This window comes from Setaria viridis, chromosome 3, assembly GCF_005286985.2.
Source record: "Setaria viridis chromosome 3, Setaria_viridis_v4.0, whole genome shotgun sequence".
Taxonomy (NCBI): Eukaryota; Viridiplantae; Streptophyta; class Magnoliopsida; order Poales; family Poaceae; genus Setaria; species Setaria viridis.
Window position 1 is genome coordinate 2,800,085 of NC_048265.2, and position 27,510 is coordinate 2,827,594.

At 43.2% G+C, this 27,510-nt stretch overlaps 4 protein-coding genes and 1 non-coding gene across 7 annotated transcripts; 3 read left to right on the plus strand and 2 right to left on the minus strand.

Annotated features, from left to right (window-relative positions):
• Nucleotides 1-136: 136 nt before the first annotated feature.
• On the minus strand, nt 137-6,556 carry LOC117849585 (kinesin-like protein KIN-5A). Its single transcript, XM_034731183.2, has 23 exons — nt 6,334-6,556; nt 5,480-5,651; nt 5,263-5,392; nt 4,953-5,114; nt 4,388-4,867; nt 4,184-4,281; nt 3,941-4,097; nt 3,778-3,847; nt 3,618-3,694; nt 3,448-3,501; nt 3,287-3,367; nt 3,092-3,203; nt 2,799-2,885; nt 2,509-2,684; nt 2,247-2,408; nt 2,064-2,171; nt 1,829-1,987; nt 1,668-1,751; nt 1,307-1,512; nt 1,114-1,215; nt 903-1,012; nt 660-811; nt 137-565 (listed from the first exon to the last, which is right to left on the minus strand). The coding sequence occupies exons 2-23, from the start codon at nt 5,638-5,640 to the stop codon at nt 365-367; spliced, it is 3,129 nt and encodes a 1,042-aa protein (XP_034587074.1). The 5' UTR covers nt 5,641-5,651; nt 6,334-6,556; the 3' UTR covers nt 137-364.
• Nucleotides 6,557-13,249: 6,693 nt separating this feature from the next.
• On the plus strand, nt 13,250-13,322 carry TRNAE-CUC (transfer RNA glutamic acid (anticodon CUC)). Its single transcript has one exon. It is a non-coding gene; the product is annotated as a tRNA-Glu (tRNA).
• Nucleotides 13,323-15,822: 2,500 nt separating this feature from the next.
• On the plus strand, nt 15,823-18,426 carry LOC117848133 (uncharacterized). Its single transcript, XM_072292264.1, has 7 exons — nt 15,823-16,155; nt 16,248-16,448; nt 17,027-17,357; nt 17,472-17,533; nt 17,624-17,780; nt 17,930-18,072; nt 18,223-18,426. Exons 1-7 carry the CDS (start codon nt 15,823-15,825, stop codon nt 18,424-18,426), a joined length of 1,431 nt encoding a protein of 476 aa, XP_072148365.1.
• A 1,486-nt stretch (nt 18,427-19,912) lies between these two features.
• On the plus strand, nt 19,913-22,243 carry LOC117847387 (uncharacterized). Its single transcript, XM_034728593.2, has 4 exons — nt 19,913-20,072; nt 20,865-20,962; nt 21,088-21,302; nt 21,749-22,243. Exons 2-4 carry the CDS (start codon nt 20,870-20,872, stop codon nt 22,026-22,028), a joined length of 588 nt encoding a protein of 195 aa, XP_034584484.1. The 5' UTR covers nt 19,913-20,072; nt 20,865-20,869; the 3' UTR covers nt 22,029-22,243.
• Nucleotides 22,244-22,429: 186 nt separating this feature from the next.
• LOC117847385 (thylakoid membrane protein TERC, chloroplastic) lies at nt 22,430-27,471 on the minus strand. 3 transcript variants are annotated; one of them, XR_004638614.2, is made up of 15 exons: nt 27,168-27,470; nt 26,787-26,902; nt 26,631-26,707; nt 26,131-26,218; nt 25,969-26,049; nt 25,827-25,883; nt 25,434-25,515; nt 25,165-25,214; nt 24,853-24,909; nt 24,689-24,767; nt 24,439-24,497; nt 24,101-24,158; nt 23,815-23,943; nt 23,177-23,229; nt 22,430-22,849 (listed from the first exon to the last, which is right to left on the minus strand). XR_004638614.2 is itself a non-coding variant. In XM_034728590.2 (14 exons), exons 1-13 carry the CDS (start codon nt 27,403-27,405, stop codon nt 23,837-23,839), a joined length of 1,149 nt encoding a protein of 382 aa, XP_034584481.1. In that variant the 5' UTR covers nt 27,406-27,471; the 3' UTR covers nt 22,430-22,849; nt 23,815-23,836. The 3 variants fall into 3 exon arrangements, 2 of the variants coding, with proteins under 2 accessions (XP_034584481.1, XP_034584482.1); XM_034728590.2 differs by lacking the exon at nt 23,177-23,229 and having other exon boundaries at nt 27,168-27,471; XM_034728591.2 differs by lacking the exons at nt 22,430-22,849; nt 23,177-23,229 and adding an exon at nt 23,290-23,502 and having other exon boundaries at nt 27,168-27,471.
• Nucleotides 27,472-27,510: the final 39 nt, after the last annotated feature.

Here is a 27,510-nt window from a genome sequence, read left to right on the forward strand (position 1 = left end):
TATTACAGATGAATGCAGCATTTTTATGTGTCACAAATCCTCCCATTTTTATTACGGCAACCATACGAATGAGAGCGACTAACGCCATCTAGAACTAACATGTAGCCACTGACAGAGTGACAGAACTGACGACACCTGATGAACCCTAGCATATATTACATCAGATTCAACGATGCGATAGCAGGTATATGCCACACTATACAATCAGACCACCCTAGGAACAAACAACTCGTCAACCAGCAACAGCAGTTAATCCAATACCACTATCAACATCAATATGGAAAAAAAGGGTAATCTAAACAAATGCCTCTCTCTCTCTCTCTCTCTCTCTCTCTCTCTCTCTCTGTACAAGCTTTTCGTAAATCTAATTTCTTCCTACGAGAGGTTCCAGCGTTGCCTCTGGCAAATGTCTGGTGTCTCCATTTGCCTGCTTCCAGGTACCCCTCGACTCCCGGAATGATTTCAGAAGCTCATCGTAGTCCGGGGTCCGCAGCTCCTCTATCGACTCCACACTTGGCAGGTCGATCTGCCTTCTCCTCGGTGTCGAACACGACGGCTCATCCACCTGTCAATTTTCAAGGTACAGCAGCGATTTCGTCAGTTGGAGATCAAGAGCACATGCATTTTCTAACAATCTGTTGCTTTTCTCGACTGCTCACCAAATACTCTTCCTCGAGGCATTTCCCGGCGTTCTCACTGATCTCCACAACCTTGTGGTGATGTTCCCCCTTCAGCTCCCTCATTTCCCCGTGGCATGGGGTAAGAATCGCGCCAATGTTTGCGCATGCATCATGGTCAAGCTTTAATGAGCCTGAGATGGCAGGAATTTGTCGTAAGAAAAAAGGAATTGTCCATGCTATGCGATGCACTTTGGTAGGTCAAGTTTCAGAGTGTGGTCTTACTGTCGATGGAAGAAAGGAGCGCCTTGTTTGCAACATCTATATCTTCAAGAGTCGACGATACTGCAGACGACAATTTGGAACGCAGCAATTGGTTGGCCTCTGTTCCAGTCCTGTCAACATACACACAACACTTCAACACATATTGGCTGCGTACCATTCAATTCAAATTCGACAATTTTAATATTTGCCATGTCGGTTCCTATTCTGATACCTGACTATAGAATCTACAGATTCCACATTTCCTTTGCCTAGGCTGAAAAGAGAGTCCTCTGCATTCTTCCACTGTTGCGCACCCATGGTTGTCTTCACCTTGCTGCAACAAATTTCCAAGTGAATATCAAATTTCAAAACATCCACATTCTCAAACACAAGGAACCACCATCACATGATGATGCTTTACTAACCATTCTACGAGCACTTCAGCCAAGCAAGACCTTCCACGGTCAACTGCAGTGGTATCCTCAATGTAATTCTTCTCGGTTTCTTCCATGTAAAAGCCCCATTTTTCCCGCACGGACGAGGTGAAGTCTTGGGCCGTCGAAATTTCTTTCTGTAGGTGACTTGTCCTGTTTACAGCACTCTCTCGAAGGCTACCTACTGCTGTTTGGACCTGCAATACATGCCCATGATCAACAGTGTGTATCAGTGGAGTGGTAGTTCAGGTCATCCATCCATCAGAACACTATTTCTTTTCATGGGACATAATATACTAGATTACATTAATCAGATGGATTCAAAACAAGGGAGCCAATGGATAATCCTTACCAGCTGCTTCTTCCGTGCGTTGGAACTTGCAAGCATCTCCGCCACCTTCTCTAGAAGTTGCTTTTCTTCATTAGCAGCACACTCCTGTTAAAAGGAATAAAATTATATTATGTCGCAAAATCATATCCTCCGATGAACTGCATAGCCAATGTAATAATCACCTCAAATTTCTTTTCAAGGTCAAGAAGTTGTTGATCTTGCACACTTTGTGTGTCCTCCAAAATACTGGTGAGTTTAGATGCATGAACATCTAGCGAGTGGAAGAAACCAGAGGTGATCTTAGAGATGGACCGTGATGCTTCCACAGCTCTCAGGTGTCCCTGTGCCAACAACAGAAGTTAGAACAGAAAATGTGGCTTAGGAGAACAGCAAATGATTCCAAGTTCAGATACAGACCTCCCTCTGCTTATTTGCAAAATGGGCTAGTCTTTCTTCTTGTTTCGCTAGGCTGCACTGGATCTCATTTAACAAGTTATCTGCTTCCAAAGCAATTCCTCCAAAACACTGTAAACAGAAAGAACCATAAGAAATGCTGCAAAATCTACTGCATCCACGTTGGTCCAAATAAGATGAGCTTACTTTTTCTAGGGCTGATGTGTGTGATTGTACTTGTGAATTTAGTCTCTCGAATGTTGTCCGAGAATTCATGTCGATTTCTCCAGCTAAACCATCCAAAGCAGTAATACCTGAACCATGCAGGACTCTGAGTTTTTGAACACTCTCCCTGAGCCCTTGTGCTGCCTAAAAATGGGTAACTGATGCATATCAATAAATACTATTGCATATCATTTCATACATAATTAACTAAGGCGGCGAGAAATATACTAAGAGATTGAGTTACCTCATCTTTCGAAGACACAAAGGATTGCATATCATGTTCCATTTCTTTAAGGTGGTCCTCCTGTTGCATGACAGAATTGGAGACGGTATTATGCAAGGCATCCAGCTGATGGGTCAGTTGAGACCTAAATCTCTGTACGAGCGATCTGTTCCCATCTTCTATCATGTCTTTACGCTCTACAAGTAGTCAAGAATAGTGTCCACTGAAGTGAGACCGAGTCCATGACAGTCAGAAAATAGAGTTGATCAGGTTAAGTTCCCTGGCCTCAAAAAATAGTTAAGATCCCTAACCTATTTTGGAGAATAACCCAGAAACATCTGCTGCTGCATTTTCTAATTCCTCACGAAGGTTATATGCACAGTCTACAAGTGATTTTTCTGCAGGAAAAACAAAAAGGAGGGTTATTGAATGATTGTAAAAGCATTAAATGGGCATGGGACTGATTATTAAAACGAAGCATGGAGGAACCATGAAACCCTTGAAAGGTTGTAAATTGGATATCAACTGCATAGTTAAACTTAGCAAAAAAAAAAACTCAATAAAGTAAATGGGCAGAACATGATAAGACATTATCTTAACAAACCTGATTTTAGAAGATTGAATATGACATATTCCTTTTCTTTAATAGTAGACTTTGCTTCATTGTATTTTTCTTCTAGGTCATGCAGAGCACTCTTGGTGTCCTCCAGGTCTTTCTACAATCAAGAGATGGTGGAAGTGATAAGAAACATATTTGCTGAGATAATGTGAAGCCATATGACTGAGACTAGAAGGGTACCTGAGTCTTTTCAAGTTTTTCTCCCAATTCTGCACTTAAAAGTTGTTCAGCATCATAAAGATCTTTTAGTTCAACCAGTTGCTGGTCATAGATTTAGCAGAAAATTTACATTTCAGTCATAGTAACATAATTGCTTGTTTTCATATGCTGAAACAACTAACCTTATCCCTAGCTTCTAAATCAGCTCCCAGTCGTTCAATTTTCTCTGTCATGGCCTAAGTGACAAAGGTAATTTGAAAAGGATGAGATGATGATGATATATAAAATAAAGCTAGGCTCACTTCATCTGAACAAATCCAAATATGGGTTTAACTGGAAAATCAAGATAAACCTTTTTCTCAGCTTCCTCTTGGAGGTAGCGCTCTCTTGGAATGTATATACCATTCTTCTCTCTTGCAGCAAATACCTCTGAAGACATATTGGAGACCGAATGAATAGATGATGTATGATACTTATCACTTCAAGGTACAAAAACTTGCAAGGAGAAGAACCTTGTTTGAGACGGTCAATTTCATAGTACAAGTCCTTTATCATAGCAGACTTCATCATCCTTTGGTTTACCTGATTTTAACGGTAAGCACAAGTTAGTGAACTTTCTACTGTCTGAAACAATGAAGCACCATGAAATATCCAGAAAAACACAAAGATGAAAACCTCAGGTTTGTTCTTGATATTTTTTGCACGGTGTGCATAATCAAGTGTGCTCAGTGTCTCTTCTAAGCAATATACTGAAGGTGATATTGTAGCAATAATGCAAGTCTTTGTTTTCCCTCCCAATGAATCTCTCAGTAATCTTGTCAGTTTACTATCTCTGAAACAAATAGATTTACATATAAGTTCACTTTAGCAATAGATTACTAAAATTAAAACTGCCATGGGGACTTTCCTTAGAATTACCTGTATGGGACATGTCCAGAGTGCTCAACTAGAGCATTAATAACACGACCAAGCGTGAGCAAACTCTTGTTGATTTCTCCAGCCTCTCTCGCTCTACCCTGCAATGCAGATTCAATATCAAAAGTGCTTCGTTGAATCTCAAAGATTAGGGGGGTACTTTTGAATGTTTTTAATCTATGAACAGGAAATTCAGAAGTTACTCACATCTCTAGCACCTGAGCGTGATATATTTTCTGAACCAGCTAGATCGACAAGATTAAGCTTCCCAATTTTGATCATCTCCTCACCCTCATGAGTCAATTCCTTAATGTGAATTGTGATTGAGAATATGGAGTGCGACCTACTGCTTTGCTTGTTCAGCAATGTCTCTGCAGTGCGCCTCTTTGCAGAACCCTTGTCTAGAATCTTGTAGATTTCTCCAGCAGAGTACACAACTTCTTCTTCGAGCCCTCTCACAAAAACAAACCCCTTGCCATCTTCCATAAGGGCAATAGGTTTTTTCGTCTTGTCCTCAGGAACAGGGAATTTCGGTTCCTCAGCTGCCAACAAATCAGTGATTTCTTCATTGTAAAGCTCAAGAAAGGTGACTTTCATGCTGTACTCTGCGCACTGAGCCTCAAGAATGTCAAAAATTTGCCTTACAGCCCTTGGGATAACTCCAGCATCAGTCGGAAGTTCACCATTCTAGACATTAGAAGAACTAGTTAACAATAACAAATATGCAGATCCAAGACACAACTTTGAATGGCATGAATAAGGAAATGTTTACCTTGACTTTTCTTGTTCCCCCTCCCTCCATTGTGTATGTTTTCCCAGTACCAGTTTGTCCATAAGCAAAAATAGTGCAGTTATAGCCCTCAAGGACCTCATTTACTATTGGTGATATTGATTGTTCAAATAAATCTTTCTGCCTCGATGATGGGCCAAAGACCTAACCAAAATAATTAAAAAAAAGTTCACTCAATTTTAGCCAAAACTTGCACACATAAAATTTGGAACACTAGGTGAATTTGAAGTATCAAATAACTAAGAACTCAGGTAATTTCATAATAACGTGATACTAGAAGGTGATCTAGTACCTTATCAAAGGCAAATGTTCGATCAATCTGCTTATTGGCGATAATTTGAGTGGCAGCAACCTCTCGACGGCGCTCATTGCACGAAATCACCACTGGAGTATTTGATTTGGTCTCTTCATCACTCAAGGGCCTGAATTTATCAAATTACAAATTGTGAGAACAGAAGTAAAATCACAAGGAACTTACTGACGGACTAAAACTAGTGAGCCCTCTTCACCTGCATCTAAGGATGACTTGCACATTGACACCCTTCTCCTTATCACCTTTTGGGATGGTATTTGTATTTGCACCGCCATTGGCCTCCCCGGATCTCAATTCTCTTCCAGACTTCTCAGTCGACCTTGGTGATGGCGATGGAGGGCAATTCCTCTTCTCCATCTCCAATTCCTCTGAACAACAGCCCAGCCAATATCAAGTTCAGCGGGTTGCCAATTGCTCGAACAATTGAACTGAATATAAATCTAAACAACTAGCAGATTGGGTATCAGAATAAAAGACAGACAGTAGGGGACTGGTTGTCAAAATTTGGCACAGATCAGGAGAGCAGCACGAAGAGCCAAAGAAATAAATGCCGGCCACAAGGAGCAAAAAACGCAGAAACAGACAATAGCATCGAGACAAAGGCTATTCAGATGCAAATCTTGGAGAAACCGCCCTGAGATCTTTACTCGAGGAGACTGAAACAATATGAGATACAATTGCAGCTGTTTAGCAGATCAAAACGAGATCTTTCTGACTCTCACCCTACGAAAGGGAAAAAAACGCACAGAAGATTGAAACACCAAACGGATAATCAGAAACAAGGAGGCAACGCGACTGATAGATAATCTGCGAGTACTTCAGAAATCCAATAAGAGCGGACACTTGAAGAAAAATGGTATCTGCAGACTGCAACTGCTTAATTAGCTGCCAAAATCAAGCCGAAGAACCTCGCCCAGACCATCAAAATGAAATCTTTCTCGCAGGAAGCCACACCAAACCACTCCATCAATCAATACCAGATGAAGCAACAAAAGCAGTGGCTCTAGAAACACAACCGCAGAGACGAATCAAGAGGCAGGGGGTGCTCACACTGTCCCACACGCAGACGGGAAATCCAAGCACGAAGCAATGCGATCCAAAACACCTGCAGGACTAGGGGTGTAGGAGCAGAGCAGTAGGTAGGGGGCAGCGGCAATGGCAATGGCGAGATCCAGGGAGCAGGCCCCCCTGAGCTGCAGCGCGGTGACTTCTAGAACAGCTCGTGGTCTCTATCAATGGCCTCCCCCTCTTCGCTCTTTCTCTCTCCACCTTTTCCCTTTTATCGTTGCCTTTGTTTGGAGGCAGCTCAAATTCGTAATACTGACGCGCTCAAGCTGTTTGCCATGTCTAAGCTGTCAGAGTGTCAGGACTCAGGGAGAAATGTACTCGCTCCATCCCAAATTATAATCCCAAATCCTAAATTATAATCCCAAATTATAAGGCATTCCAAAAATCTTAGAGGGTCAAAGCATCTCAAGTTTGACCAAAATTATAGAGAAAATTATAAAGATTTATGACATCAAATAGGTATACTATGAAAATATAATTGATGAAGAATCTAATGATACTTAGATGACATCATAAATATTATTATATTATTATATAAATTTGGTCAAACTTGAGATACTTTGACTCTCCAAGATTCTTGGAATGACTTATAATTTGGGATGGATGAGTACGTTGGACTAGGATCTTTTGCCGAAACAAGATTTTAGTTTTTCATCAGTTGATTCCGCTGTCATAATACCTAGTATGTTAAAAAAACGATTTTCTCCAGGTGGCGTTTTCTTCCTTCTATTTATTTTGGATTTCAATAAGCCAGTAACAGAAGTAAAAAAAGTCGATTTGTAGCTAATAATCGTTGATGCCATTTTGACCGGATTTTCTAAAGTTTGGGTTAAATTTTGATTCAATGTCTTCAAATCAATGATTTGCATTTTTTTATCCTACGAAAAGTATATTAGTCTATTCGTGTTCCTTTTGTTAGGTGTTGATTGGATTTGATTATTGTGTTGAGTATGCTAAAGCAGATCTATCCAAATGTACATGTCTTTTGTAATTTATTTATTGATGACCAGTGGAGTAGATTAGTGTACCGACTCTTCCCAATGAGCTGTTAACCATCAATCTCAACCTTGCTTTTGACCGGGTTTTCATGCGTTTGACCGGGCCAGTCAAGGAAATACGATCAAGCAGCAAGGTGGTAACTAAACCTAAATGGCAAAGATACTTAACCTATTTCTAGAGGAAAATAATCAAATTGAATTTTAGGTGAAAAATAACATTTTCAAGTAATTACGTTATACTGTCGAAATTCAATGTTCAATGCTCATAAAAGCATATTCTTTTTGTCAGCACTGAGGCGGTGCCTGAAAATCACATAGCTTGGCGATTGAGAGTTGCTATATTCCCTTTTTGGTTGCTAGTCAAAACTGCTGACAATAAAAGCTCATATCCTTGCAAAAAGAAGAAAAAAAGTAAATAGATGAATGATAAATAAATCACCCATTAATAACCATGGATGATAAATTGATGAATTATGGTACGTAGTCACACTCAATGGTGGAAATGTAACATCCAAGGTTCATGCCTTTTAGTTTACAGAAAAGAACAAGTTTGCTGTTGATTTTGACAGGAATGCAGGATTCATGGGTCCTTTTCCAAGCCCTACTGTTCTAGGCCAATGGTTCCTTTCTGATTGAAACTTTTTTTAAAGTGTTGATAAAAGTACTAATTATAAAAAAAAATGCTGTTGAGATAACCTCCCATCCCATCTCTTGCATTGGTCCTTGAATGAATATCACCTTGATGGGCCCAAACTCCCAAGTGAAAATGCTGCATCTTGGACAGGATCCGCGCCAAAAACAATACAAGCTCACATCTCCCAAGTGGGTGTTTAGATTCTAGAATTAAAGTTTAGTCCATGTTACATCAAATATTCGGAGGCTAATTAGGAGGACTAAATATGAGTTAATTATAAAACTAATTACGCAGATGGAGGCTAAACGGCGAGATGAATCTATTAAACTTAATTAATTCATCATTAGCAAATGGTTACTGTAGCAGCACATTATCAAATCATGGACTAATTAGGTTTAATAGATTCGTCTCGCCGTTTAGCCTCCATCTGTGCAATGAGTTTTGTAAATAGTCTATGTTTACTCCTAATTAGTATCTAAACATTTGATGTGACAGGGGCTAAAGTTTAGCCCTGGAACCAAACAGCCCCTAAGTGATTTAAGACTAAACACCCCCTGCATTTGTGCAAATTACCAGCTTCAATCCTAAACACCTTTGATGCTAATTACTATGACTAGCAGTTCCAATTCACTATTCAGTAATAGTTGTAAGTGTGATCTCTGAAATTACAGGCTGGTGACTGTTCTTTCTTTGTGCTCCCAACAACTTTAGGAGGTGAGGGGCACATGAGTCATGGCCTGATGAAAACACAGTAGGTGGTAGCCACGTGAAGCTTGCATCCCGCTGCAATCTTGCTGCCTTTGTTTTATGTTACAGCATGTCCGAGTCCAAACTGTATGTGTGTACATGTGTCATGATGCTAATTTGGCGCCCCTGCACGGGCCATGTGGATAGATGATCTCTCTGATAGTCTGACACTGATCCTTTTTACATTTTTTTTCCCAAGCAAATATTCAGAGACTACACCCTCATGCTTTACATTTTTGCGCCCCCCCCCCCCCCCCCCCCCCCCCACACACACACACCTCTTATGCTCACTTCTTTTATCCTTGAACAATGGTCGGTGGAAATGTTAACTGTACTTGTATTCTTCTAAACTAGTAATTTAGCCCTTGTCTTGTGCTGCAAAAAGGTACTGCTGCATGCATATTTGTTTCGCTTGGGAAGCTTTTGTCACTGCAAGGGAATCGTCTAGCATATGGTATGTTGCACACAATATTCTACTACTTGACACCGTAGAGTAAAATTTTGGCACTCATGACTAGTCCACCGCGAGTCCACGAGGTGATGAGAATCTTTCACAGAAGACAATGACCCCTTTTTTTTTTGTCAGAGTCTCCGCAGATAAGAGTCGGATCATGTAACACGTAGTACACGTACCAGCGGCGACAGTTATCAGCTTTGCTTGAGATCAAAGTAAGAGGAGGAGACATCAGATCGATCAGAAGGAATGGATGAAGCTACTACACATCCAGTTCCATAATTGGCCACTGTCCTCTGTACCAGTAGCTCACCAACTTCAACGGTTTTCATTCCTCCGGCCGGCTAATGCTTGGGGCACTCAGCCCTATGCATCTTCGTATATCTCTACATTGTATTGTAGATTTAAAAAGAAAAAAAAAGAGGACGGTGGTCAACAAAAAAAGATTCTTGAAGATTTGGGCCTGGTTTGGTCCTTGACTTATTTTTAAGCACCCGTCACATCGAATGTTTAGATACTAATTAGGAGTATTAAACGTAGACTATTTACAAAACCCATTACATAAGTGGAGGCTAAACGGCGAGACGAATCTATTAAGCCTAATTAGTCCATGATTTGATAATGTGTTGCTACAATAAACATTTGCTAATGATGGATTAATTAGGCTTAATAGATTCGTCTCGCCGTTTAGCCTCCACTTATGTAATGGGTTTTGTAAATAGTCTACGTTTAATACTCCTAATTAGTATCTAAACATTCGATGTGACACGTGCTAAAAATAAGCAAAGGGAACCAAACGCCCCCTTGGTTGGAGGGAAAAAAAAACAGTCGCCTCCTGAAGTGAAGTAACGGATTGTACTGGACCGTACCGTGCGGCACCTCGACTGCCGTCGTCGTCACTCGTGTAGAATGATGATTCAGGCAGTTGCCCTCAGGGGGTGTTTGGATACAAGGTACTAAACTTTAGGAGTGTCACATCGGATGTTCGGACGCTAATTAGGAGGACTAAACATGAGCTAATTATAAAACTAACTGCAGAACCCCTATACTAATTCGCGAGACGAATCTATTAAGCCTAATTAATCCATCATTAGCAACTGGTTACTGTAGCACTACATTGTCAAATCATGTACTAATTAGACTTAATAGATTCGTCTCGCGAATTAGACTCCATCTGTGCAATTAGTTTTGTAATTAGACTATATTTAATACTTCTAATTAGTATCCAAACATCCGATGTGACATGTCCTAAACTTTAGGAGGTGTTTCCCAAACACCCCCTCACCATTTTTACTGCCAAGTACCAACCGGAGATACTACCCGGAAGAAGGGCAGAAACGTGTCGAGATTTTACTGACCTGCAGCCGACAGCCAGCAGCTGTGGTTGCCCGCCAGTCTCTCGAATCCTAGTACAGCTCTCCAATCTCTCGAATCCTCTAGCCTTTGCCATTCCCTCCCTCTCCAATCTCTCTGAAATCCTCCATCTCTCTCGGCGTTGGCAGGGGAGCGGCGACCATCTCTCCAATCTTGTCATGCACCAAAATCTATCCACCATCTCTCCAATCTCTCTCTCCACAGCTCGGCCGGAGCACCAAAATCTCGTCATGCGGCAGGAGCTATACAATTCTAGATCGAGACAAGAAACGTGAGGCATGCCCGCCTTGGCAATCTGCGGACGGCCGCCGTCGCCCAGGGACTCGATCTGGTTCAGCACGGCGCTCGACGCCGACTGCGGCCTACGCTCGTCGTCCGCGGCGCCGGCGGGGCCGTCGTTCCACGTCCTCCGGTTGCCGTCATTCCAGGGGGACTCCTCCGTCGCTCCGCCGCCGAAGGAGCCGCTGCAGGTCTCGTCGCCGGCGGTGGCAGCGTTGGGATGGGGAGCGGCGGCGGGTGGCCTTGGAACCGCGCAGGCGAAACGCGTGGCGCGGCCTTCACGGCAGTGTCGTAGGCGCCGAGCCACACGCGCGCGCCCTCCGCGTGAACAATCTGCTGCAGCAGGGCAACCACCGACAGCCTCGGGGGCAACGCGACGAAGAGCGCTGGTAGCAGTGTGGCGGCCAGAGCTTCTCCGCGTGCCCACGGGGCGGGCGGTGGGCAGAGCAGCGCGGGCGGCGACAGGCGGGGCGGCGGCGCATCGTTGAGTTCTAGTTAGGAGCGTTCGTGTGTGTGTCGTGCAGCATGGCGTAGTGGCCAGGACCTACAAGTGCAAGCAGATCGGCAGCCATGACGTGAGTGTGAGTATGTGTTGCGGTGTGCGGCCAGGTGCCTGGTTGAGACATGGCGATTGCTTAGGAGAAAATCAGCAGATGCATGTGTTTGTTAGTCTGATCAGCATGCAGGCACACGTTGGCTTGGAGTTGTGGTCAAATCTAAGTGAACGAGTCATGGCGAGAAAAGTGGATCAGATAGCTCATGCATGGAGTCGTTAGTGGTGATCGTGCGGCCAGACGTGGCTCAACCAGTGCCAGTGTGTGCTTGCGTGTTTATTTAAGTCGTAATCGCCGCGTCCATCAGGCTGTGGTGAAGAGAATAGAAGTGATGTGGGCGCTGATGTGCAGTGCCGTGAAAAAGAGACTTCTCGTGTGTGCCTCTGCTTGTGAATGTGTACGTGTTTACCATACACCTGAGCGATCATAGAGTTTCGTGAGTTCGTGAGGAGACTGATAGATTTGGTCATTTCCAACAAGCAGCGCGGGGCGTGGGGGCACAGAGATTTTCCCGAGGTAATGGAGGGACGCTATGGTCTTTTACCAGTTTTTAAGCTAGTTTAGCGGGGGCGTGGGGGCATAGAGATTTTCCCGAGGTAATGGAGGGGCACTATGATCTTTTACCAGTTTTTAAGCTAGTTTAGCTGGGTTCAACTAGCTAAAGAATTCCTGTTTGGATCCATAGCTGCTAAAGTTAGCTCCTGTTTGGATCCATAGCTGCTAAATTTAGGCAGCTAACTGATGGATAAAAAGTCTAACTCTCGGTCGTTAGCTTCTCTTACGACCATCAAGAAGTTAATTAATCACGCATACAGAAACAATATGATGTACTCATTTTCATTTTCATGTAAAAATTCATTTTCATGTGCGGTTTTATCTGCGAATCAAGACGACTGCCCTTAATTATCTTGATGGACCAGAAGTATGCATACGTGTAGATTGTCCTTAATTGTTTTCGTCCTCACATGCATTCTACTCAATACTCCCTCCGTCCCAAATTACTATTCGTTTTGGCTTTTTTAGATACTCCCTTCATTTCAAATTATATGTCGTTTTGAATTTTTTATTCATAAATATTTGTATGCATATAGATATACACTATATTTAAGTGCAAAGTCAAAACGACCTATAATTTGGAACGAATGAAGTACATAGGTTTTTGCTACGTATCTAGACATACATACATCTATATCTATATCAAAAATTTTATATCTAGAAAAACTAAAACGAATAGTAATTTAGGATGGAGGGAGTATATGCGATGCTTCATTTCAAGTGTAGTAATTAGGGAATATCCTTGCTTTTAGTAGCAAACATCATATTGCTCCCTACGCTTTATAAATGCATGTGAGGACGATCGAAATGGCATTAAGATCGATGGGTATATGATTATGATGATCCGATCCATGTCACGCAGCGGGCGCACATCACATGTGTGGTGCTGAGAGATATGGAGCAATTAATTCAGAGCATGCATGCAACCTCGTGTTTGTACGGTTTGTTTGCACATAATTGGCCTCTTGCAGAGATGGACGACGATCCGGCATTACAATGCATGCACTTGATATCGGTAGTTGACAGGGCCGGGACCGCCGCCATAGGCACGCGTGCATCATGACAAATGAAACAACAATATGCAGCATGCATAATTTTTTTTTTTGACATTTTTTGCAGAGAAACTTTTGCTAGTAGGTAGGTAGCGCATGGTCCATGATACGATGATATTTGGCAGCCCAACAACAACCAAATCTGATATCCGTGGAGTAGGTTTCTACACTTGGCAAGATTTTGGCGTCCTCAATTAGCAGAGTCAACAAGAAAGAAATCTATTGATCTATGTAACCTGCAAATGTCAAGATCCGTTGTAGTCTAGCTGGTTAGGATACTCGGCTCTCACCCGAGAGACCCGGGTTCGAGTCCCGGCAACGGAATCTTCTTTTTTCCAGTTGCAGTTTAATTTATGGCCCAATGGTACGATGATATTGGGCAACCCATGAACAACCCAAATGCATGGGCCATCGACTGTGCTAAATGGGCCACTAAGAAGCCCAACGTCCAACTGCGACGTCGGTTCTTCTACTGACCTGCCCGGAGCCCACCACCACGTTGTTCCTCGTAATCTAGGCCCGTCCATAGCTTTTCATTTCCATCGTTTTATCGTCTCCTTCTTCATCTTTGTTTTCTTGCAAGTTCTCACTTCTGACTTTTTCTTTAACGAGGAGAGCTGCCGCTTATATTAAAAATAAGAATAAACTTAGATCGGACAATAAAATAAAGAAACAACATTAGCCGGTTAGATCGAGACATCAACCTGCGCCGTACCACGCCAACGTACAACTCAACTCAACCACACAACATCGGTCGGTTAGATTGGGACATTAATCGGATCTCTCTCAACTCTGCTCGGTCGGATTGGGACATCGACACGAGCCTCAATGAAGACTCCGCCCGCTCGGATTGGGACATCGATACGAGCCTCAATGAAGACTCCGCCCGCTCTCGGATTGGGACATCGACCCGAGTCTCCACGAACTCTGCCTGGTCGGATTAGGATGTCGACACGAGCCACCACACAACCAACGTCACATACTGGTTCCCTTTTTTTAAAAAAAAAGAAAGAGAAAGAAAGAAAAGAAAGCACCCTCTCGGAAGCAACCATCGCTGAAGCAAGCCACCTTGCCCGAAATGCCTGACATCGCCTTCAAGAAGGTCATGACGTCGAAGATGTCGTCGATGCCAGTCCAAAACTAGGTTGGGTTTTCACCAGCCTCATCCGACAGGAAGACCGGCATCCAAGCCGTTGGCCCCAGACAGGAGCCAAAGCCCGCGCAAGAGATGCCCACCGTCACCTTCAAGAAGGACATGACGCCAATGGCGCTATCTACGCCGTCCCAAGGAGGGATGGTTTTCACCCACATCGTCACTACGGTGTAAAGAGACGGTCGGCGCCACCAGCCCTACCACCATGGCGCTGCTGGTGAGCCTCCGTGCGGTTGCAGCCAACGACACCACCACGGCGTCACCGACACACCGCTGCACACCACCTTGGAGCCCGCCCGCCGCAGGGTCAAGCCGCAACGCCATTGGAGTGACTAGCTGCCGCAGGGCCGCAGCCCCAGCCACATCACCACGGAGCTGCTGGGTGACGCCGTGCGCCGGCAGCGGGTGCCACCGCTGCTGATGCGGAGGGCAGCTGCCACACGCCGGCCGCGGGCGCCGCCGCAGCCGAGCCACGCCTCGCACCGTCCGCCGACGCCACCGTAGCCGAGCCACGCCGCCCGAGCCGTGGTCACCGGCGTCGTCGTGGCCGAGCCAATCCGCACGCCCAATGCCGCGCCACACCGCCGCTGGGCCCGCCGCCATCGCAAATCCCCAACATGCCGAGGCTCCGGGGAAGCAGATCTGGCGGTCGAGGGTGCGAATCCGGCCATAGCCAGGGCGGATCCGGCCGCGGACGGCCGGTGGGAACCGCCACCGCCATGGCCGCCACCAAAGAGAGCGTGAGAGAGGAGGAAAGGAGAGGAGGAGGGTGGTGGAGCACCGCCGTCGCCTTCCTTGCGGCCGCGCGGGCTTCCAGCGGCCGCTTGGGCGACGGCGAGGAGGGGATGGAAGGGGCGGCGGCACCGGCGCTCGAGTTCCGCCCGAGCCACCCCAAGGAGAGTTCTGACTTCGTTTTCCTTGCAAAGTTCTGACTTGCGCATCTACGATGACTTCTGAAGGGGTTGTTTGGATCTCCTGTTTTACGAAAATAAGATTCTGTAAAACCTGCTTTTCCGTAACCACCGCTAAAATCGTGTTTGGATCCCGCAACCACCTCCCGTTCAAGGGAAACCTGATTTTCACGAAACCCAAAAAATGCATATTAACAAAAACGGATCCTCATCATTTTTAGCGGAACTGGTTTTCCATAACCATGATTTCGGCGCCAACATAATACATCATTTTCCCACTGCAACGCGCAAAACTTTCTCTTGCAATCGTGCTTTTCACGCCTAATGTTGCCGCCTAAGCAGGATATAAGAAGCCCCAACTAGGTTAGCATCTAATTAATCAATCGACATTGGAGAAGGTCGCCCGCCGCCGCCGGACCGCTAGCCGGACTGTTGGTGAATCGCCATCCCTTTCGTGACCTCCTTCAATCACTCAAGTCCAATTTAACAGCCAATAGCTGCATTGATCTCAGGTAATATCTTCTTCTTATGCATAAATTCAATGCAAAATAATGGGTCATCATTGAATAGTAACACATCTAGCTTGTTGCCTGCATAGAATTGAAACACACAGTTAGCTGTTAGAACATGCAAGTGTAAATGCCAAATCTCGCACTTGTGATTCCTAGAGTTGAATTCTTCTCTTATAGATGGTAGTGTTTATGTTTAATAAGGTCTGTATAAGCAATCGCCATACTATATGGGTTCCTTTTAGAAAAACATGGAGGACTATGTGGACAAAAAGATTTGCATAAAGAGGCACACATGGAAAGCTAGCGAGGACAAATCCCTCCTCAACATCTTGAAAGATCAAACCCTGAATGGTGGAAAAGAAGGTACCACGTACACAAAGGTAGCATGGCGTGAAATCTTAGCTTCCTTCAATAGTGCTAGAGTTGAGAAACTTGAACTGCAACAATTGAAAAATCGATATAAGTACTTCAGGTCCTGCTATACTACCATGAACAAACTTCTTAGTTACACTGGATTTGGTTGGGATGACGATGACAAAATGATCAAGGCTACCAAGGAAAAATGGGAGGAACTTATTGAGGTATGTTGTAATCTAATGGATTTTCTATTATGTAACTTTGTTAAATTCCAAAGTTCAGTGCACAATTTAACCAACACATTAACACATTGTAGAAAAACAATGCGGTTCAAGAATATCGTGATAAAGTGTGGCCTAGTTGGATAGATCTTCAAGAGATATGTGCAACTTCAACTGCACAAGGGTCTCGTGCTACATCAAGCAAAGGGAAAGGTGCAAGTTTGACAAACAAGCATACACTAATTAATCTTAATGAGGAAGCTGAAGTGAAGGAAAATGAATCCAATGAGAAACATGTTAGTCAAGTGGTTACTTCAAGCAATTCTACTCAAAATCTAAAGGCGGCAACAAAAAGATAAAGCCATCTAATGCAAGTGGAAGTAAACCTCAAGATAATTCTAGAGGCCAAAAGCGCACAGCTGATGATGTTGTAAATGCAATAGATAGTCTTGCTGATGCAACTACCAAAATAGTTGAAATGTAGAAAAGAGCAGCCCTACAGGAGGAAGCATATTCAGTGAAAGCCTGCATGGAAATACTAAAGTGTGTGAGTGGTGTTGACCCAAGCAAGAAAGTAAAGGCTGCAGCAATATTTATAAATGTTGAACAAAGATGAGTCTTTGTTGAGATGGATGAGGAGATGCAGACTCTATGAATACATGGACTTTAGATTTATGAATTAGAAACTTAGTTTATGATCTTTAGATTACATTTGGTTTCTTAATGCAGACTATATGCATTTTATTTCCAGCTTGTGATAGAACAATCTCTATTAATTTTCATTTTTGAGTGATTTGTTTGTGTTTCATAATCATGTTTGCTATGCTCATGTGAAATTAATTTTTTTATGTACTAAGAATATTGTATCATGCAGGGTGAGATGAACTCATCAGAAGTGTTAGATGATGATATTTCTGACTCAGAGCAGATGGTTATTAACAATATCGCTGCTGTGTCATTATTTCGTGATGCGTTCTTCACAAGACTTTTCAAAAGCAGTCGTAACACTTTGAAACTAAGTGGTGCTGAAAGGACAAGGCAACTACTTGAAGGCCATCCTATTAGATTTTTTGAGCAACTACGTGTTGATAAACACACTTTCTACTTGCTAAAGGATGAACTGTGCGAGAGAAATTTACTTCAGGATACACTGAGAATGACAGTGGATGAACAGTTAGTGATGTTCCTCCATGTTGTCGGTCACAGTATTAGGAATCATGTCGTCCATGACAAACATCAACATTCGGGAGAAACTGTTAGTCGACACTTTAATAATGTTTTAAATGCGATAAATGGTTTGCGTGATATATACATAACAGACCCACCCAATGAAGTGCCCCTTAAAATTAGAGCTGATTCAAAATACTACCCATATTTCAAGGTAAGTTTTCTATCATTGCTTGCTCATTTGTAATTGTCTTGTCCATTATTCTTTCAGTAAATAAAGTTTATCTTACTATTTACATTGAAGAACTGTCTTGGAGCAATTGATGGCACACATATTGAAGCAAAAATCAAGTTTGATGAGCAAACTCCCTACAGAAATAGGCATGGTTTTCCATCTCAAAATGTTATGGCAGTAGTATCATTTGACATGACATTTACGTATGTAGTTGCTGGTTGGGAAGGTTCTGCATCAGATCAAACTTAGCTTAAATGGGCTGTTACTGGCGGAGGTTTTGTTGTACCAGAAGGTAAAAAGAAAAGCTGTGTGAAGTGTTAACAATGTCTATCTTTCTCTAGTCCTGATTGATTGACAAATGGCTTTATTTTGCAGGTAAATATTATTTAGTGGACTCGGACTATGCAAATACACCAAAATTTGTTGCACCCTATCGTGGTGATCGCTATCACATTGGCTCTTTTCGTGGAAGTAACCGGCACTACAAAGGTGAAAAGGATTTATTCAATCATCGACACGTATAGCTACAAAATGTGGTGGAACGCACTTTGGGTGTTCTGAAAGCCCGCGTTTCGATTTTAAAATTTAAAGGAGGAATTCCTTATCCATATGAGACTCAAGTAAAAATTGTTATGGTTTGTTGTATAATCCATAACTTTATACGAAAGGCTACACGGAATGATGAGTTGTTTGGGCTTTACGAGGATACGGGCATGGAAGAGAATTGTGAACTTGGTGATGAACCAGTAAGAAGTCGATCAAATATACGAGAAGATGAACGGGTTGCTGGTGAGCGTGTCCGTGGAAACATTGCTCAGCAGCTGTGGACTAACCATCAACAACGTACTGCACATCCATCTCATGATGATTAGTCATGGTTTTATCACCTTCAGGCTTCAAGTTTTGTTATTAGTTACAATAGATTATTTAAGTGCAACATCTTGTATTGGATACATTACTCTGTGTTTTTCTAACTTCATGTTTTAGTTCTGAACGTTTGATTTATCAACTAGAAACATGTTAGTCAAGGTACTGCTATGCTTCTAGCACATGCCCAATTTTATTTGTACAATAAACTAAATGTGAATTCATTCTACTTTTGTCAGTTACTATAGAAGACTTTCTCATCAGGATATGCAAGTACTGAATCTAAATCTAGTGCGGCAGCAATATTGCAAAATTAACATGACACCCAAGGCAAAATAGGATCATTAGCTACAGCGTGCAAGTAAGAAGGGAAGCAAACTTACCAGTACATAGGCAACAGGGAAGTTATCAAGTATGAGTGACGGCGTTGATGAGATACACATGGTAGAGGAAGCCATTGTAGCTCGGTGGTGAGATCCGGTGCGGCGCCTTCCAGAAGAGCCCCCCTCACCGCCGCCGCCACCGCCGCGAAGTTGCCGATGCGTCGTCGGGGCCACGGGAATGCTCTCTGACTTCATTTCAAAGTAGAACATGCCAATGCCACGCAGGAATTAGAGTAAGACAATCCATGTCTCAGCCTCCAGGAAGCGTCGCTTGAGTCGCCGTGGAGCCTAGGCTGCCTGATTTGGTCGATGGCGGTAAGAAGATACGGCGATGAGCGGATAAGATGGGGAAAAGTGAGTGGGAAAGATAAAGAGAGAGGGCACGGTAGAAAGAACGAGAGGTGAACTTATCCACGGTAGACGAGGCGGCGGAGTGGAGCAAAGCACGAGGAGCCCTGCACACAGGAGTGGAGCACTGCTGCCTAGCGACCATGCATGCACCGCTGCACATCATTTCTACTAACGAACAGTAGTGGAGAATAATTTGATCATTTATTGGGCTGATGGCGAGAGAAAGTGAAATAAGTCGTGTGATGTTTTGAGTAATATACGTCATATTTTAATTTTATAGCCAAACAAGTTACTCACAAAACTTGTATTCATCCTTCGTCATCCAAACAAGATACTCATAAAACACAATTTAACGGAACAACTAACTAAAACTGATTTTACTAAAAATCCTCTACAAACACGTTTTACTACAACAGATTTATCTTTCAAGAGATCCAAAAAACCACGAAGTGTCCCATCCTCGCTTGGGAAACCACCGAAACACTTCGGGTACACCCATTTCTGCTTATCTAAACTTCCATTTTTTTTTTGTTTTCTAAATTTTTTTCACTTTTCTTCGTCTTCTTTAAAATTGCCTCTCTCGAAATCAAATCTCCAGGTCAATGATTACAACAGGCAAAACCAAAAATCGTAACAAGACGCAACCATCGCCTAGATGCGCGCGTGCACGCAACCATCGCCTAGATGCGCGCGTGCTCCCTCCCTCCCTCCCCCTCTCACACAAAAGAAAAGGGCGCCAAAATAAATAAATAAATAAAACCTCCCCCTAACTAACTCGCCGTGCGCCCGTGCCTTGCAACCCATCCATCCCCGCTTCCCCCAACAAACCGTGCGTCTTCCCCCTCCGCTGGCGACGGCGGCGAGGCGAGGCGACTGACCACCGAAATCGGGCCCTCTCCGGCGACCGCCACCCCCAGGTATCCCTCCATTCCACGGCCGCCTCGTCCGCTACGAGTCTAGGAGCCCTGTCCTATGTACCCCACCTGCTTGGATGGATGGACCGGGGGCAATTCTCGTCTTCTTCCCTAGGGCTAGGGTCTTTGCTGCTGCTTGCGATGGATCAGCGCCAAATCTTTCGCTCCCGTTCGGGGCCTTCTACTCTGTTCCGTCCAGTCTGCTACGAATTTGTCTCGGGGAGTAGTTGCCTGCGACCGGGATTGCTGGCGGGTTCAGCTGCAGTGAACCCCCCACCCGGCGGCCATGTGAAAGTCCGTTCCCCGCCTGATTTCTTCTTCCGGTTGGGGACGGATGCGAACTGAATCTGTTAGTCGTCTTGGATCCGGAAGTGGGTTTTCACTGGGGCAGTTGACTTCTTGACCCACTGAACACTTTGATTGATGGATCGATCCGTCGGTTGTTGCATTTCCCCCAATCTGATTTCTGGCCTGGAACGTCATTCTGACAAGGGGATAGACACCGTTTCCCTGCATCAGCAGTCAGCAGATGAAATCAAACGGAGGAAAAACAGTTTGTATTTTTTTTAATTTCTTGTCTTGTGATTATGATTGCTGCACTTGATGGGATTGGGCTATGTCACCATCATCAAAATAAATAAATGGATTACTTGGTACCTCCGGAGTTTACCTAGTTTATGAGGGAGGAGCTTGCGATGCTGTTGCGTTGTTGGCGCTCTTTGTCCCTTTCTCTGTATTCCATTATTTAGGTTACTGGTTCTCTTCATCTCAACGGGCCATTCGCTTATCCTGCAGGAGCAATGGCTCTGTCTTCGCCGATACGGATTTCCCTCATTGTTTCGTTCTTTGGGATTCTGGCGTTCGTGTTTGGCGTCATCGCGGAAAACAAAAAGGTCAGGCCCGGTTCCTGTTATGAACGTTGTATCAAGGATGATGAACTTCGGCGGAACACCACACACTATCGTTATTGCGGATTTCCTCTAAACATACTTGTGATGTGATGTTGCCTTTGTTGCAGCCTGCTGCTGGGACTCCTATCCAAGGAAAGGATGTTGTCATCTGCAAGTTTCCAAGTGATCCAACTATTGCAATGGGAAGCCTGTCCCTTGTGGCGCTCGTTGTAGCTGCCATTGTAGGACACGTTGCTATCTTTTTCCCGTACTCGGGCAAGTCAGTACCTCGTGGAGCGCTCTTTCAAAGCACCAGCTTGACTGTGTTCTTCGTTGTTGCAGAGTGAGTATCCTTTCAGCTATATGGCTAAAAATCTCACGTGAAACATTATGCCTTCTATGTTATATATTACTTCTTTTATGGCTCACTTGTTGGGTCCTCTCCTGCCATTTGGTGATATTGAACTGCAAATGATCCATCCAAGTTTTGCATTCCAGAACTGTCTTCCCTGACACTGAAGTCATTTCATTGAGTTCTCTTCGGTATAATAATGCTAATCAATGCTAAAAGTGTAGAATTGCCCATCTAGAAGGTTATTGAACTAAATCTTGTATTGTGCAATCTTCTGCTTTGATGATTCGGAGTTTTGGCATACAATCTATTGAAGTCTTATTTCCATTAGCACCATTGTATGATTATACTGTGCATCATGCTGTTTCCTGCACTTAAATTAATTTGGAGTACTGAATATGCACATAGTTGATTCTGTTTGCTTTATGTGAAATCAGGCTTGTCTCGGCCCTGGCTATTGCAATGTTGCTCTGGGCAACTGTTACTGAGGGCCTTCACCGCAGTAACACAATCCACCACGACATGACTTACCAGTGCCCTACTGCAAAGACTGGCCTGTTTGGTGGCGCCGCTTTCCTTGCCCTAGACGCTGCTCTCTTCTGGCTTGTTTGCCAGATGCTGGCCCTCAATGCAAGGGCTGATTACCTGGATGAGGATGACAACAAGGGTGAATATGGCCAGGTTTACGCTGCTGAAGTTGATGGCTCGAAGGTCTGAGCCCGTGTGATCATCACATCGTCAGAGTTTTATGATTAGTGCCGCTTAACTGTATTATGTCGTCAACAAAGTCACTGTAGCTCTCTTAAATTTGTATATACGTGTGATGCTGGCTGCGAAGTCGTAAGGCTATTACTTATTCTGCATTTTCAGATTTCAGTGTGAACAATAAACTGCATTCTCAATACAATTGGTTTGCTACTTCCCAAAGTGAACTTAACCTTGCTATACCGCTCTGTTTTATGCTGAGACTGTAATCCTGGGAGCTTGTTCCAAATATCAGAGCTTCTGTATGAGGGGCACTATGCCGGAGGGGCTGAATTTCAGAATGTTGTACATATTTACATGCATAGGGGATAAATTCATTTGACATCTCAGGTCAGAAGCATTAGCTACAAGGATGAAATATAATGAATAATTTCATATGCTGTAATATATTAAGCTTGAGCATACTATTGTTTAAGTTACACTGTAAATTGTGGTTTTGATGTCCATCATGTTCAGAATATACTCTATGTGCTACCTTAAGCAACAGGCATTACAAGGACCGGATTCCTATGTTTTTGCCCTGCAGTCTTTGATTGACCACTGACCCAAAACCGTTTGGTTCAGAACTAAACTCATGGAACTTCCAGATTAGGATCAGGCACCAATGTCATGCCTTGATCGCGTCTGCCATTCTCAGCAGTCAAGCTGAACTGCTTCCAAGTCAGCTAAGTAGTGGAGGCTACCACTAGTGCAGCACTGGTGTTACGCAAATTGCAAGTGTCTTCATTCTTCAAGGCCTTCTACTTCCAAACATGAACAATGAATGAAGTACACTGCACCATGGGAAAAGAACAGTTTCGATGTAAGTACCAATATATCTAGGAATGGGAAAAAGATTTCCACTCTGCAAGGTCTGACAGAGGAATGTAGGATAATTCCTTGGACTTTTTTCCTCACATTTCGTGACATGAATATTCAGCCAAAAAAACACGACATGAATTATGCACCATTTAAGAAATAGTTACTGGACTTGTATGCAATGAGAACTACAGTTTAATCTGAACATCTCAAAAGAAAACTGACCAATCTAATGATCCAAAAACACAGGGAAGATAAGGCAGAAAGGAAATTCAGTAGAACTCTGAGTAATGATAGTTTACCTAAGTCCTCGTCAGTTTCAAACATGGTTGATACTTGACACGATTCTTGCTCACTGCAATCAGAGCGGCGTTTAAAGGATGGTATAGAATCTACATCTAGAATTTGCACTAACTAAAACTAAAAATGTTTATTATAGGTATTAGCAATCCAATGCTTCATGTGAGGTGATGTAGGGGTTTCAGCATGATGATGGTTCAGCACAAAGTTTGGCGAGGTTATCACAAAAGTACACTCCGTAGGTAATCCTGTTCGCAACAGCATCTGACCAGATCACCTCGACAAACCCTCTGGAGGCGTTACATGCACCATGTCATGTGTAGCTAACCTGTGGAGCTAGATGGTTTCATGGTCAGATGCTATTAAACGAATGGGAGCCCCTAAAGAGCCCAACTTTGTGGTGGCCTTCGCAATCACTGTATTTCCTCATTAAGCTATTTAAATGAACAAGGCCACAAGGCGTTCAGCTGAGACTAACTATATGGATTACAAGATATTCTGTATGGTTAGATTTTTAATATAAGTAATTAGTTTTGTGAAAAAAAGGGCATGTTTACCTGGCTTCTGAGTGTTTATTATCATTTCTTTCATAGTTTCACTATCTGTCAGAAAATGCAGCAATCTGATCCATTCGTTTTACCTGCGTGTGTCGTTGCATCTGTCTACTTGTCCCCCTCCTCCTTTGATGCTTTCCTAAGACTTAATATGACACCTCCGCTAAGACAGGTGGTAACGATAGCAAGCGAAGCTTCTGTTGGAATATGATAGCCTGCCATAAGTAGAAACCCATAATTAAATGCAATGAAAAGCACTTAAAAGCCAGCAATGTTACTGGGTGTACTTCTGACGGAGAGATTAAAACATTAGGTGAATAATGAATATTAATGTGAGAAAACAAGAGCTAGTTGATGGTTCTAATTGCTTACCAAAAAAGTCAAAGACCATCTTTGTCCCGATGAAGCCCAAAACGATACCAATAGAAGGCTGCAGAGCAAATTGCCAACAGCAGTAAGTGGTGCGGTCAGATAATAGAGTAACATATGAACCCGTGTGACCAGTCACAATTGCACATAGTACACGAGTTTCAAAAGCTAACAATAAACCAATACCATCAATTACCACTACATGGACCTAATTTTCACAATAGGTGATGTAAAATCAAATGTTTTGTTTGTTCTAAAGAAAGATAACAGCAGAAGATAATAGATAATCTCTAAACATTTAATATTAAGAGGTAAATAACACAAGAAACCTTGCAATATACCTGTAGATACTCTAATTCAGCCATGCTTTCAGAAATGAGCACATAGAGTGACCGCAAACCTACATGGTAATAGTTCCATCAAGTTAGTTCTCAACATTGTACAGAAGTGCAGAAAAACTGCAGTATACACAAGATTTAGACCAAGCAGATAGCAAATCCACCACTATGGCGGAGGTGGTTCTTGTAAAAAATTTTAAGCTAACAAATGCTAATAGTTGTATACCAAAAAAAAAACAGACTGAATTTTTACCAGAAATAGCAAAAATATTTGATGATAGTATTATAAGTGGATCCCTTGTGACGCCGAAGACTGCTGGAATTGAGTCAATCTGTGGAACACAAATGTTAACCTATACACTTGGAGGTCATGACAATGAAAATAAAGTACATGAAATAACGTGGGAAGGAGCCTACAGCAAAAGCAATATCACTCAGCTCAATCACTGCCAAAGTCAAGAGTAATGGTGTGGCCTGCATACATTGACCAAAAGAAGAACCACATCTTCAGGAACATATATAACTTTACGAAGAATTGAATATAGAAAAATTCCATGAAATTATCCACCCAACTATGCATCTGTGTTGTTGTAAAAAGAAGCTTAATGATGGACGCTGAAATAGTAACACACTAAAACAATGGAGAATGGATAAAAATTGCAAATTCCCGGACATAGTCATTCCATGGAGCTCTAGTAAATTATCCATCTTAAACTGGGCAACACTTACTTTCCCTAAGCCATCTTGAATAGTGAAAAACCGATCACCATCATAATAATCTGACAAGAGAAACAGAGGAATGAGTTAATCTACACAAGAAGCAAGTGAATAACTCCTAAAAATATGATGTCGTTCCAACATTTCAGATATCTGATCAAAGAATTTGGGTGAGGAGCTGATCATTATGTCTAAAATCTGGAGTGGACAGTGGAGCATTTTAATAACCTAAATAGAAGAATGATAAGGAATACTGAAAATCATTGAATAAAGTTTATTACCAGTGACTGGAATGAACTTTTGGCATGTTTTCACAATGAAGTTATCGGATAGATCAGATTCTTCTTCTTCTTCAGCAAAAAGCTGCCATTATGTTAAGACTACAGTATTAGTGTCATGGCCCTTACTGAATATCTTGAAGTTACTTAAAGAAGCTTTATATGACTGTCTTGAAGAGCCTTTCCAACATTCAAAAAAGTGCAAACAGGGCTTTGCTTTTGCCACAAAGGGTACTTTCACAGGAAATGAACAAGTTACGAGCTTGCTAGTGTCACAATGTTAACAATGCATGCTAACCACTATTATGTTAATATTAAAAACAAGGGACAATAACCAAGTTACTATGAAAGGGGTTAGTGTGGCCCATCATTTTTCATGAAAATGAACAATCTTACCTTGTAAGAAGTGAATAGTAGGATCAAGGCCAACAGCAGATTCACCGCCTCAAATTTCTACAAAACATGAGAATATCGTAACAGTTAATATAATATGGCAACAAAAATTATAACCAGTGTTTAGCATGAGAGAATAATTGACCTCAATGGTAGCTATTCCAAGGACGATCATCGCAGCCCGAAAGACCACTGCTCCAGCAATACCATAAGAAAGCACTCGGTTCTTGTTTCAGATATCAGAAATGGTGAGAAAAGGTACAAAGTACACTTGAACCTTAACTGTTACAATAGCCATCAAGCATACCTGGTATTCCTTTGGCACTTTGAAATACTTGAAAACCAGAACAAAAACAAAGAGATTGTCCACCGACAAACTCTGTTCCAATAAATACCTGTTACATAACAGGACATGATTACAATGATATGTATAGAGTTTAAGAAATGTGTTATCATGATCGATCTTGTTATATAAAATTTGATACAATGGAAAACACGTCTTCAAATATGCAAATTAATAGTGTTTAAAGAAATGATATTGGAATATGGAAACAGCAAGATGGCAAGATGTACGATTAGTTCAGCAGTCAGAAGTAACTAGCCAAATTAACTGCACAAAACAATGGAGGATCCGTTCGATAACGAACTCAAGCTAAAGCTAATATGCAGTGCTGTGCTGCATACTTCTTAAAGGGGCTGTTATTCATATATGATCCTGAAAATCCTAATGCAAATGGGAGCAAAACTTATAACCATTTTGTAAACCAGTGTCGATGTTAAAGATCATGAGATACGCATAGCACACACCCAGCAAAATACTCCGATGCCTTTTCAGATCCATCCCTCAAGGCGATGCTAATTCCAAAGAGCACTGCAGCGAGAATCTGCACCAACCCATATTAACTCCATGTACAGAATAAACTCTAAGGTGTATCGGAAAAATTATGGACAGAGGAAACTCACCACCAGTGTAACCCTTCTAATGGCCGAACCTTTCCCAGTGATGCTGGACTCCAGTACAGGCTCCGTGCCCTTGTTAGTTTGAGCACGTGGTGGAGTAGAATTTACCGGCTCCTTTTCTGCATACGTATCCATGGTCAGCCATCAGAGAGGAATTTCACGAAGTCACCACACGAATAAGCTCAGCATATAGCTTGCTCTGGACTTTGATCACTGTAAATCGATTTTTGAAGAATCTGATTTCATTAGGTTCTCAATTCCACGAGTTATCGCGCATTTCTAATACTCCAGGTTCCAACAGAACAAAGCGCCCCTGGCTGGCAGGCTCACAGGAGCAGAGTGAAGGAATTGGGCGGCGAGGAGGAGAGGGGAGGAGCGGCTCACCGGAGCTGAGCGAGACGCCTTCCTCCTGCTCGGCACCCCTGGCGCGCCGCCTCCGCGTCCTCCCCCGCCGCCCGCCCTCCCCGTCCCCAGGGCGGCGCGACGCGGCGGCCACCCTAACCGCGAGAGGCCGCCACGGGAGCGGCGATGGCAGGAGCGCCACGCGAGCGCGACGCAGCAACGGGGCCGATAGCTGCGGGAGGAACCGCGTGGCAGTCGAAGCGGCCACCGCGGAAGCCATCGCCGGCGACGAGGTTGGTCGTCGGGGGTGAGACGGGTGGAGCTCGGAAGCGTACGGCCGCGAGCTCAGCCACAGCGGATGGGAACTGGGGGGATGCAGCCACCG

Bases quoted from the DNA above. Each gene is read 5' to 3' on its own strand.
- LOC117849585 (XM_034731183.2), bottom strand. From the start codon at position 5,640: ATGGAGAAGAGGAATTGCCCTCCATCGCCATCACCAAGGTCGACTGAG. The intron at 2,685-2,798 runs GTTAGGGATCTT...GACTACTTGTAG, and splicing joins TGGGTTATTCTCCAAAATAG to AGCGTAAAGACATGATAGAA. The intron at 566-659 runs GTGAGCAGTCGA...GAAAATTGACAG, and splicing joins GCCTCGAGGAAGAGTATTTG to GTGGATGAGCCGTCGTGTTC.
- LOC117848133 (XM_072292264.1), top strand. From the start codon at position 15,823: ATGGAGGACTATGTGGACAAAAAGATTTGCATAAAGAGGCACACATGG. The intron at 16,449-17,026 runs GTTAGTCAAGTG...TGTATCATGCAG, and splicing joins ATGAATCCAATGAGAAACAT to GGTGAGATGAACTCATCAGA. The intron at 17,358-17,471 runs GTATTAGGAATC...TATACATAACAG, and splicing joins CCTCCATGTTGTCGGTCACA to ACCCACCCAATGAAGTGCCC.
- LOC117847387 (XM_034728593.2), top strand. From the start codon at position 20,870: ATGGCTCTGTCTTCGCCGATACGGATTTCCCTCATTGTTTCGTTCTTT. The intron at 20,963-21,087 runs GTCAGGCCCGGT...CCTTTGTTGCAG, and splicing joins TCATCGCGGAAAACAAAAAG to CCTGCTGCTGGGACTCCTAT. The intron at 21,303-21,748 runs GTGAGTATCCTT...ATGTGAAATCAG, and splicing joins GTGTTCTTCGTTGTTGCAGA to GCTTGTCTCGGCCCTGGCTA.
- LOC117847385 (XM_034728590.2), bottom strand. From the start codon at position 27,405: ATGGCTTCCGCGGTGGCCGCTTCGACTGCCACGCGGTTCCTCCCGCAG. The intron at 24,498-24,688 runs GTAAAAATTCAG...ATTACCATGTAG, and splicing joins AAATATTTTTGCTATTTCTG to GTTTGCGGTCACTCTATGTG. The intron at 23,944-24,100 runs GTAAGCAATTAG...TACTTATGGCAG, and splicing joins GATGGTCTTTGACTTTTTTG to GCTATCATATTCCAACAGAA.